Source organism: Aphelocoma coerulescens, chromosome 3 (assembly GCF_041296385.1).
Source record: "Aphelocoma coerulescens isolate FSJ_1873_10779 chromosome 3, UR_Acoe_1.0, whole genome shotgun sequence".
NCBI lineage: Eukaryota > Metazoa > Chordata > Aves > Passeriformes > Corvidae > Aphelocoma > Aphelocoma coerulescens.
In genome coordinates, this window is record NC_091016.1 from 75,849,539 (window position 1) to 75,861,664 (window position 12,126).

The window sequence follows — 12,126 nt, forward strand, 5'->3', positions numbered from 1 at the left end:
TATAATGTATATCCCAAAAGGACATTTGAACGTGCCTTTTGACTAGGGGCTCTGTTGTGCAGGGTTAATGCCATTTAAGAGACTGGAGCTGTCTGCTGAAACAGGTATCTTGGGCATTTGAGGCACTTTACTGTACCTAGAACGTGCTGCTCTAGTTGAATATAAGAGCCCTGCCCCTCCAGACGGGTAGCTGGAGGCTGGGAGGGATGGTGGAGAGTGTTGCAGGTAGCATAGGCTATCTTTGCTTGAGCAGCTGTATCATGCCAGAGCATCCAGTTATTGTAACTGGAGCTTAGATACATCCCTTTCATTTAGACTCTTCTACACTGACACTTAAATACAAGTGTAAGAGCCTTACCAGTAACCTGTTTCTCTCATGTTTAATGTGCTCTGGCAATAAGAACTTGTCATTTCTGGAAGTAGTGAAGCACATGCACATGTAAAGATATTACAACCCATAAATCACTGATTTTTTTTTTTTGAAGTATGCATGAAATTAAATAGTTATGCAAATACATTCAGCAGGTATGTAGAAGCCTTTGAGCTGTGTAAGGTTTAAATACTTTAGGACAGTAGAGGGGGCTCAGACTGGGGCCAGAGTTCCTGGGAATTGGGGGACTATCAGCTCCCTTATTAGCCCTGGTCTGTAATGCATATGAAATAGATGGAAGGAAAGAAAAGACAATATGCCAATAATGCAATCATAATTTGGATGCAAAATCCTAGGCTTTGCAGCATGCTTGAAATTTTACCCACAGCATCTTCATGTGGTAGGCACCATCTGAATTTTAACAGAGCTCAGGCACCAACTATTCAAAACAGCCAGCATGTTCAAAAGTAAATTCATTCTGGTCAAGGTGCAGTGTTGCAACTTACTCTTGCCTCTCTCCGTGCCTTACAGTGCATGCATTGGACTGAGGCAGTTAAGAACAATATACCAGAAAGGTTGTCAGCACCACGATTTTAAATTACTGTAGTTCTGTAAAAGTTTATGAATGGGATTTTATTCAAATCCAAAGTACATATGCAAATTTAAATATCCCACCTAAATTTTTTTCCACCAAAAAAACCCTTCACTCTGTTCACTTCAGCAAAGTAACACACACATAGAGCCAAGTTTACTCTCAGTCAAATTCCCTTTTATTTCACAGATGTTAATTGCTAACAAAGCTAAAACAAATCTGCAGTTCAGATTGAGTCACTAAAACTTCTTCCAAATACCTGGAGGAACAGACTTTATGCAATTTTTTGTCACTTCAACGCTTATTATTTCCTCTGCTTTGAAATATAACAGCAAAAACACATTTTCATGTTTTAACTTGTTTTACATAATTTTAACTTTTTTTAAGCTTTCTCTGCATGAAAACCAATAAATATGTTAGTGTGAAAACAGACTAGAAAAGAAATTCTAGCAATAAAATTCATGAGAAACTTTCTTTTGTATGTAGATGACTTATCAGTGATCTGCTTGGAAAATTTTCTGCTTACCACATTTGCACAGACGACACAGCATTCTTGGATTCAGTCCAAATTTAAAGAGATCCAATTCACTCCTTTTATGAAAAAGCGCCAGTTTTAAACGTAGCTAAAAATGGAAAGCAGCCTTAGGAATTAAATGGGGTTTTATGCAAGTGAATAAGACATACCAGAAATAAATAAAGTTCAGTGCTGAAGAGCATTTTAAAGCATCCTAGCAATTACACAGGAAGCTGGATGTAGTAACTATGAAGTTTTCAATCCAACTGTATCTTTGGAAAAGACACTCTTTAATATCACATTAGCTCATTACGTTTTTAATGTATTTGGTAACTCTGCTGGAGCACAGATCCTGCTTATTGCTTTGAAACATACAACATTATCATTGAGACCTAGATGCTTATCTAGAGTTCTTAGTAGCCAAAATTAAAAAGATCAAAGGGAGGACAGTAGGAACAAAGGCACATGGTTAATTTATAAAAGTATTTACAGGGTACTTGAACACTTATTTCTATCTACTAGAAATTCATTCATCTTGAATAAAAAAAAAGGAAAAAAAAACAGGTTAAAGGAGCTCATCCTAAACAGATGTTCTCGAGCAGTATGAGCAGAGAAACTTGCACACCATTAAATTATTTCAGTAATTAAACTTCTCATTTTGAATATGGAATTTTCAAATACTAAAATTAATAAATGTATTATTCCTCTAAGCAATGTGACACTTTAGTGCAACCCTCTTCAAAGATTGAAGCTGGCACAGTTAAGGCAGTCTACTAACAGTGTTTAAAATTCAGCACACAGTGTTTAATCATTGAGGTGCCTGTCTCTCTATTTGGAAAGCTGTCTCTTGACACCATCATCCTTCCAGCGCTGCAGTTTCAAACACAGCATGTTTAAACACTGCAGTTCTTGCAGTGTTTGGGCTTTTTGGAGGTGGTAAGGGAGGAGTCTAACATCTGTTAGCTCCAGAAGCAACTCTGCAGGCTGGGTAACATCCCCAAGTTGATGTGTAGCTTTACTGCATTCTGTGCTAACCTTCACAGGCTGCCAACAAGATGCTTCCAAAACTACACCAGTTACATTCAAACCTATAAAGCACTCTATAAACCCTGGTGCTGTAATGTGCACTCCACTCATAGTGTTTCAACACAGTCTGCTGCCAAAAGCAAACTGATCTTCCTAGGATGGGTTTTGATTTTTCATAGAAGTTCATTGATGCAGACATTCAAAAAAACCCAAACCCTCGCTGAACAAATCAACCGAACTTCAAGAGGACTTAACACTGATATTTTTCCCCTACTGACTTGAACTTGCCATTTTGAAAATATTATTCATGACTATGGCAAAAAATTTTACTCTAATTGTATAGAAATGGTTTCCATTAAACTTTAATAAGGCTATACAACAAAGGTGACTAGTGCTGTCTATCTACAGCTGATAAATTGGGGCACCAGAACTGACCTGAATTATTAAAAAATTCCACAGGAGGAAGAAACAAAAAATAAGTAACTGCATAGTATGTGATCCCTTTTATTCACCAAAGCTGCCCATGTTTATCCCAGGTGGAAGACAGCAGAACAGCTGCTCAGCATTCAGATGCAGGTGTGTTTAGTGCTTGCTGTAACATCTTTCCATCTTGCATGTTGCTGCATCTCTTCAAAGGACAATTACAGAAGTGAGAAGGAAAAAAATGAGAGAAAATAGAAAAGCGTTTGCAGACAGATCAACATTTCTCAAATTTTTCATTTGAAATATTAAAGTAAATTTATTTATAGTGAAAGTCATCAGAAGACCATTCTCCTGTATTTAAAATATTTTGGTTTTTTCTTTGGAAAAAAAAATTAAGAAAAAAGAAAAACAATACACATTACTAAAACCACAGATGCTGTGGCTTTCCTGCCTGCCCCTCTCTCCTTATGTATGTCCATACTGATGACAGAATCAGTTCAAGTTCTAATCACTATCTAAATTAACAGGGTTGTAGTCAGGGTCATCCTCTTCATCCTCCAATTCTAAATCATCCATTTCTTGGAATAAAGATTCATCAACCTCCACATTGTTTCCAGCTGTAAGGAACAGAAAGATACTTTATTTTCATGCAACAAGGAAAACAGTAACAACAACAAAACACACAAGACTTTTTCATACTAGTTCTTCAATGTAGGTGGTTGCTAACTTCCTTGGTTTTTTATACGTCAGATATGGAAAAGTAAATGCCATATTTTATCTTTTCACAGCTAAAGTGAAGTTTTTTTTTCCCTTGCATCAAAACCTAATCAAGAGAAATGTTGTGCAGGAATTCACTGGGAACACAAAATTAACATTTACATTTACCAGAAGCAGAGATCCTTTCTCCCCAGGACAGTCAAAGCAGGAGCTCAGGACCTCACTGCTGGAATAATTACTGCTATCCCAGTGAGATAAATGCATAGGGTTCATAAAAAATCCCTTACACGCCATATGCTGACATACATACATTTGATTTCAGATTTTAATTTTACAAGCAAGATGAAGCTTTGCCTTCTCTCTCATTTTCTTCTGAAAGAGATGCTGCTGACCTAAGGATAAAACTTGAGGACTCCTACTATTTTATTTTTATGTATCAACAGTGACATCTTCTGGCCACCAAATAAAGGTTCTACGATTTCACTGGATTTCAAAGGACCTTTACAAGATAATGCCATTATCCTCTGAAAAACAGTAGTACATGCTACTGTAATATCAAAATAATGTTAGTAACCTGCTGCATCTATGATAGAATGCAGCCAGCAATAAGAATGGGAGTTTTTGTTCACCAGTAGCAACAGGATTACAAATTAATGTATTAATCCTGAATCATTTGGGCACAGAGCCCAGGTATTCGTCTGCTCCTCCCTTGAGGCAGGCAAATGTACCATCAACAAACCATCTTCACTTTAGGTATTTTGGAGGAAGACAAGATTAAATTATTCCCTGTAAAAGAAACTAAGCTTCCCCATTACTACCCTTTCAAGTTCATGCTCACTGACATTCATAAACTTTTTTTAAAATTGTTACTTGCTGAGAAAAATCTTGACTCTTTTCCACCTGTATTTTGTGCTACCATCATGTGGCTGTATTAAAGGACTCTCTTACCTCAAAACTCAGATATTTTAAACTAGGATACTAAAAAGCAGTACAGCAAATTAAATAGGTATATTACTGTAAGTAGTTTTATATGCTTTATCTCCAACTGGTTTTCCAAGTTTAACATTTTTCTGGCACAGGCTTACAAAATTTCCATCTGGCACCAGGTCAGTATTCAGGTAAGGTAACAGGAACATATGCACAAACTGGGAAGAAGAACTGTGTTGCACAGAAGCAAATAGCATTTATTTTGACCTGCAAGATGTTTACTATTGGCGTTGAGGTTCAGAGAGAAGGTGACAGAACTTTTAAGACCTGTGCCTGAAATCTGGGGTGAGAAGGCTGGCTATTAGAAAAAAAAAGAAAAAAACAAAAATCATGGTTGAGTTGGGGTTTTTTGTTTTGTTTTTTGCTTTTCTTTTTTTGGTTTTGCTCCCAGTCCATTCATTTGAATAGAAGCAATGGAAATAAGATCAACTCAACCACAAGGCTGCTAATAAATACACTTTATCATCTTGAAAAGTTTTTGTTTTTGAGAAAAGCTAAAATCACTTCTGTTCACTCTGAAAAACAGTACTTCTCAGAAAGTTCTTCCAATGTGGAAGTGATTCTGATGTAAGATGTTAAGTCAGAAAATTTTGCTTAGGAATTTTGACCCATTTTAAGCCACTGCCTTTCAGTTGTGGAATAAAATAAAAATTTACCTTCCTCCAAGAACTGGATGTCAGAGGTGTCAAGGTTGTGATCCATTTCAAACAGCTGTTTGCCTAGAAATAAAATAAAAAATAATACATAAGCAAGTACAGTTCTGAAACAATTATCAACCTAAGGCAACAAGAATCAGCACATGTATTTTAGTCTTCTCAAATTAACCAATTCTAGCAGTCTTTTTTTTTTTTTTTTAACTGCTCATTTCTGTAAGCTCCCCATTCTGGTTGTTTTGTTGGTTTGTTTTTTTTTTTTTTTTTTTTAATTCAGCCAGGATTCATCCAAGCCAACAAGTTTCCTCCTCTTACATGTGAAATGGGTCACTGTAATGTTATTAAGACTTTAACAATAGGAATCAGAAAAATTTACACCCCACAGCCTGTGTTCAGTCCTTATTGCTTTAGTCTTCATCTTGCATTCCACAAGAAATCCTCTGTGGGAACTGGGAAGGAAATTAGCTCCTTCACCCTTTTCCATATATTCTCCCATTCAAAAAGCAACTTGGATCTACACGCAAATCACCAGCTCCTACACACACACACACACACACACAGAGCTGTGAAGGCAACATCACGGAAGACAAAGTGAAGCCTTTCTGACTGGGAGGGACAGGAAGAAAAGCTCAAGACTCCTTCCACGTAAATCACCTGTCTTCCATCTACATTTGCATTGCTTATGGAAGCGTCCACAAACAAGACTGGTTGGGGTCCAAGGTAATCCTGGAATTACACTAATAACATCCAAGAATAAGCCTGGTTTGGTTTTGTAAAGGGAAGCTTCTATAAACTACATTTGTATAGAGGAAAACAGACACCACATACTAACAATACTTTTAAGAACAGAAAAACCAGAAGCCTGATTTCTGTTATGTTTGCAGATTCCTAAATGCATACCCTTCAGAGAGGAATCAAGCATGTCCCCTGTCCTGTACAGCTTTTTATGAAACTTAATACCATTAAAATTTCCATCTCTGCCAAATTTCATCAAAACTAGCCAGAAGTGAGGAGAAAACAGAACAGTGATACACCATGACCACACTGGTTATGTTTTTTCAGGTAATCAAGTTAAAAAGTAGATCCAGCATCACAGGAGAACCAATTCAAAGCTAAGCCATGCAGACTATGGAGCAGGATGCCAAGACCTATCATCTGTGTAAAAATTACTCTTGTCATTATCGTCTAGTACTACTGCAGACACTTCACGACCAGTGTTAAAACATACCACTTAGCTTATTTTTGCCTGCCTGTTCTTCTTCTTTCATCTTTTTCCTTTTTATTTCTAGGAGCTCTGCATCAAACTTGGCTTTCCAATTAAGGAAATTCTCAATGGTAACAGGAGTGCCATGAAAACGTTGCTGAAAGAACAGAAAACAAGGCTGCAAACACAACTTGCAAAGCTACAGGTGAAGATGAGCATTCTCTTAATTATTTAAATTACAACAGTCCAGAAGCACTGCTTGCTGTGAAGTATTCTGAGAAATTAATCCTAATCCTGAGAATATACAAAGAACACATTCTTAAAGTTTTTGCCATGGGACTCTCCCTTCAGGGAACTATTCTGAGGTGTAAACTCTCATGGAAGAACCCTGCGTACTCCTTTTGGACCCGAAGTGCAATAGTTCACAGCTCCCCACTAATACAAGTTTTATCAATAAGTAGGCAGCACTTCTTATCAACCCTTAAGTGCAATCTAAACTGAAATATTGCCCATTAAAATACATTAACCCTTTTACCTTGTTGAAACAGGAAAAAAAGGATTATTTTTTCTCAGATTTTTTTTTTGCCATTTCCAGAAATACAGAAGCTTCCAAGTCCCATCACCCTCCAGCTATTTCTCAGGAAGTGAGTGAAGACTCATTAGTTGGCCTTATCACAGCACAATCCACAAATGGTAAAACTATTCTACAGGAGGGCAGACCAGTCTTGAAGACTGGTCCCACTGCTTCCACCCTATCCACTTAGTCTACCAAGGAACATAGTCTTCCTCAAACCATGGAGGCCGTGTGCAGCATGACATATTCTAGCCTTTTTTGCTCCCCATTCCTTTCTGCCAACAAAAAACTGTCTACAGCAAATCTGATTTCGTTTGGGAAAAATCCCTGCCTTAGGATGTAATGCTAGAGGGGACTGTGAACATGCAGTTAGACTCTAAAAAGACTGCTTTAGAAAAAAGGAAAAAAATAACTCAAATGCATTAAACAATCTTCTTAAGTTTCAACTATATAATCTTTGGGATAGCTGTTCCTTTCCCACTGCAGCTGAGAACTGCTCCTTCATCAAGCCAATGCATTTTAAAAAAGCAGAGAGTCTTTTTTAGTTGAAAACATTATTACATTATTTTACATACTTTCTCTTCTTCTTCTGCCTCTCTTTCTTTCTGTTTCTTCTCCTCTTCTCTTCGTGTTTTTATTTGATCCACTATTTCATTTAATTTCTCCTGTACTGCTGAGACTAGAGTGAAGATCATTACCATTCCTAAATTTTCTTCTGCCTACAACACAAAGAAGGCAACTTTAAACACAAGAACTTCAAACCTTCAGTAACCAAATGCATAAATACGTTTAGAAAGCAGGATATTGTGCAAATGCAGAGGCACAGCTGACACACTCTGTACCAGTCACAAAAGCTCACTGTAAAATTCAAATTCAGCCAGCCAGTTAATCCAGGTAGTTATTCCCAAGTGGGTGTGCAGCAAAACACAAAGATGAACGTTTGTGTTCAGGTTATCAGCACATTACAGACATCTTCTGAAAGGCTTTCTCATGAATAAAACAAAACCTACAGTAGAAACACAACTCTAAAATTTGAATATCATAAATCCTAAGAGACAAGTCACCCAGAACCTTTCTTCTCCTGAAGTAGTTTATTCCTTTTACATGCTCCTTTTAAGTGAGTTTCCCGGGAAAGCCAAAAAACATCAGCTGATGGAAGGAAGGTTATATGAAGTAAAGTGAAAATGAAAAAATGCCCACTGAACATATTATGGCAATTTAAAGGCAGTGAGGAGTTGTCAGGAATTCCTGAAACCAAAGAAGTGCTTCCTTCTTTCCTTTACAATGCATTCTCACTGATCCCAAAGGCTCATCTGATGAGATCCACCCCACCCCCCAAACAGTTATGTTATTAAAAAGAATCAATGTGGCATTTTTTAATATTTCCAAACAAAACTGACGTGGCTTATTTTCATAAATATATATGAAATATATATACAGTGAAAAAAATTCACCTTAAGCTAGAAGTGGAAAAGAGGGGAAGCCCTAGTGCACTTCCATTTCATTATTCTATGTTATTGCATATACTGAATTAGCCCTATATCTTACCTCATTAACATAATTTACCTCAATAATGTCATTCACCAAACTCAAACCTCAAAGTCAGTCCCTATGGTATGGAACAGGTTTCAGATCAGTAGCAGACACCTCAGAGAACAACTGATTTGAGAGAGAAATTCCAGCCAAAGTGCGAAGTGGTATCAAGCTGTACGAAGATATTCCATTTTCCTTACCTGCTGCTCTAGCAGTTTTATTATGTCCATGACATCATTATCGTCAAGATTCTCCTGTGAGACAATTTCATACAGTGGAGTTTCATCAGGGTATTTTTCTCTATAGGTAAATTTAAGGGTTGTTTGGACAGCTACAAGATAAAAAAACCACATATTCTTATGGTGATAACGCTGTATAACTTTAGTTGTGTATTTTTCTACTGCATCAACAGCCTAAAGATTATAGAATATAAAATATTCTCGCCTTTAAGGAACAGTCTTCTTACACAGATGTTAAAACAATATGAACAGATTTAAACATAACCCAAGAGTTAAAGAAATTAAGATGATGAAGTTTACAGTTGCACAAGCTATTAAAACCTACTCATGTCTGAAAGGTCTTTAGTAAGACTGAAGAACCTTCTGCTGTATGATGGGTACTACAGCAGTAATCTCTTCTCCCTCATATTCTACTCAAAGCTGGAAAACAGGGAAGAATCCTAACAACAGAACTAGAGAAAATCTCAGCATATCAACACTTCAAATTCTGTGTGCCTCGTTGGAGTATCAACCTCCGTATTGGGTTCCAGGGCTCCACACTGCGGACACAGACACTATGTCCAGTAGAAGTTATTAAGGAGAGAACTGCCTAAGAAAAATGCATTCAATCTGAAGCTGCCCAGAGCCAGGGTAACATGGAAACAAGGCAAAAAAGAATCAAGTTCCTTTTTACACATCCTCCCAGAACACCAGGGAGAAGCCTTCCTTTAGTTCCAGACTCACTGTTCTCAGCAGCACAGCAGTCTCTTCAACACAGACACCTGCTCTAAACAGGACTTACTCCTTTAAAACTAAACAAGACAGCACCAGTTTATTCCTTCTGTTATAGTATCCAGAATAGCAGCTTTTGAACTTGCTTGGAGCAAGGCTTGCTTACAACGTGCCCACGCAATTGTTGGTACTTAACAAATACACAGGGACTCGAGACCCACAGCCTTCTGCTCTGGAACTGTTCCTTAAGGGCTGCACAATCCCAGCACACAGACTCAACTCTCCCACGTGGCTGGCACAGTTGCCAGAAAAAAAATTCCCCCACAACATGTCTGTAAGCTACTACAAGGACGATGTCAACCCATACTTTTTGAAGCTATGCTACAAAGCCTTTGAGATTCAGCAGAAAGCAGTCCTATAGTGAGAGAGCATAACATTTCTGCAAACTGAACAAGGATCACCCAAATCCTTGAACTATATTTGCTAAGGAATGTTTGCTGTATCAGGCCCCTACAAGGGTTTAAGTGGAGGCATACATAGCTGTTGGTGTTAGAATTAGGTTTGAACATATACAGAAGTTTCTGAGTAAGACCTGACCAACTTACTTTCATCATTTTCTCCAGCTTCAGATGTCACAGTGATTGTGAAAGTTGTTGGCTTTTCCGACAATACTGTTCAAAGGAAAACAGCAAAAGTTAGGGAGAGAGTCCTTAAATCAGACAATTACTTCTTCACATCACTAAAACTGAACTTCTCAAGGACTGATGAATAAAATAAGCTCTTGATACAGTATTTAGGGCCTTTTTAACCTATTAATATAACACTTTTCAATTAACAGCTATTTTCCATATGATGCGATGCCTGGAGTTCTCATTGAATGAGACCACCTATCATCAAAAAACACCAAGAAGTTTCACTTTTTGGAAAACTTTCTCTTCTGGAACTTTCACTGTTCCAGAAAGTGCAAATCAAATCAAACTACTTCTGGTAGCACAGTGACTATGTGCAGGGAACTACCAAAGCTAATTTGCTTTACTGCATTAGATGTGTCTGATGAGCACCCAGTGCACTCTTGACTCTGGACTATTTTTACAGTATGCCTGCACCTATATTTAAGACAGCTTAATGTAAGAAATGCTACTAACCAAGCAATGTACTAGAAAGAAAGTGTGTGATTAGGCAGCTAGAAGACAGGCACCAAACAGCTGTTATAGACAACACAACATAGCAAGAGTGATGACCTGTGTTTCACAGGCTAAAAACCTCACTGCACAATTGTGGGTTACAGACCATATCCCCATCTAAGGACTGGTCCGCATTACTGTTATAACCTATGCCCAAATTAGTGTACATGCTCTCCAAATATCAACTGAATTCTGCCTAATTGCTAAGGTATTACTACTTCATTCCTCCCTCTTCTCTTGGACATAAAAACCTTAAATGAGTGAACAATAACTCTGAGTAACCATCAGAGTAGAGGCTGTATGAAAGAATATTACTTCCCTATCAGTATCAGATATCCAGCATCCCCAGCTACCAGAGACCATCAATTCATATACCTTTAAGTAATCTTTAACATAAAACTGGAAACCTGAAACGATTTTCAGGTAGAAGCAATGGGCAATGGTACTTGGCAAACGTCTGTGTGGTGAAGTTACTGCCAAGTAAGATACTGTGGAACTCTAGGCAGGGTAGATACTGTGCAGGGAGGAAATAGAAAATGCCCCGATTTTTCCACTGTTAATATTCTTTGGATACCGAATACAAAAATCATGTTGGATTCACCGGCATGGTAGATAATCTTGATTGTTTGATGGTAAATTGAAAATCCTGAAAAACTGATGAACCAATGTATCCACAACACCAAAGTTTCAGCAATATAACATGCTGCACCAGGGAATTAAAGCTTGCCTTTTTTCCACCTGCAATGGAATAAGGCAGGTAGTGGTAATAATTTACGGAGGAAACAGCACCTTTAAGCACTCCAAAACATCCCGTGCCTTATGGTCGCGACAGGCTTGCTCCCAGAAAGGAAAACCCGTCGGCACACAAGCCAGTTCCGCGATTCCCACCTAGGGCCGCATCTTCTGAAAGGCTTCTCCGAAGAGCATCCTTCCAGCACACGGGACCGGCTGCCCACGCCGGCAGCACCCTCGCACCGGGCCACAAGCGCCATCAAGCGCCCTGCTTTTCCCGGCCAGGGAAAGCGAACCAGCATCCCGAGCACCCACCCAAGCCGCGCGGCTCCGAACCCCGCGGGGCCGGCGGCAGCCCCGGCGCGGCCTCCCGCTCCCCCCGCCCGCACGCCGGCTGCGAGCGCGGCCCCGCACCCGTGAACGAGTCCGGGTAGATGGACTCCAGCGCCTCCAGCTCGTTGCGCTGCTCCTCGCTGTAGTCGGTCATCGTGGCCCGCCGCCCACGGCCATGGGCCGACCGCACCGCGACGCCGCCGCCCCCTCCCGTCACCGCCCGCGCCTGCGTTCTCCCGGCGCCGTCCCGGCCCTTCCTAGCATGCCTCGCGCTCGCGATAGGCGGGGATACCGCCGCTGGGATGGGCTGGGCTGGGCTGCACCGGCGGACGGA

The 12,126-nt window shown here is 39.3% G+C and overlaps 1 protein-coding gene across 1 annotated transcript; it reads right to left on the reverse strand.

Annotated features, from left to right (window-relative positions):
• Nucleotides 1–1,117: 1,117 nt before the first annotated feature.
• Nucleotides 1,118–12,059, reverse strand: RWDD1 (RWD domain containing 1). The gene is made up of 7 exons (XM_069010934.1): nucleotides 11,874–12,059; nucleotides 10,149–10,214; nucleotides 8,794–8,924; nucleotides 7,636–7,779; nucleotides 6,511–6,643; nucleotides 5,286–5,348; nucleotides 1,118–3,542 (listed from the first exon to the last, which is right to left on the reverse strand). Exons 1-7 carry the CDS (start codon nucleotides 11,944–11,946, stop codon nucleotides 3,430–3,432), a joined length of 723 nt encoding a protein of 240 aa, XP_068867035.1. The 5' UTR covers nucleotides 11,947–12,059; the 3' UTR covers nucleotides 1,118–3,429.
• Nucleotides 12,060–12,126: the final 67 nt, after the last annotated feature.

What these genes read in the sequence shown, in the direction of transcription:
- RWDD1 (XM_069010934.1), bottom strand. Translation starts at nt 11,946, where the DNA reads ATGACCGACTACAGCGAGGAGCAGCGCAACGAGCTGGAGGCGCTGGAG. An exon ending in CTACCCGGACTCGTTCACGG is followed by an intron (nt 10,215 to 11,873) that starts GTGCGGGGCCGC and finishes TCCTTTGAACAG; the next exon opens with TATTGTCGGAAAAGCCAACA. An exon ending in TAAAACTGCTAGAGCAGCAG is followed by an intron (nt 7,780 to 8,793) that starts GTAAGGAAAATG and finishes TTTGTGTTGTAG; the next exon opens with GCAGAAGAAAATTTAGGAAT.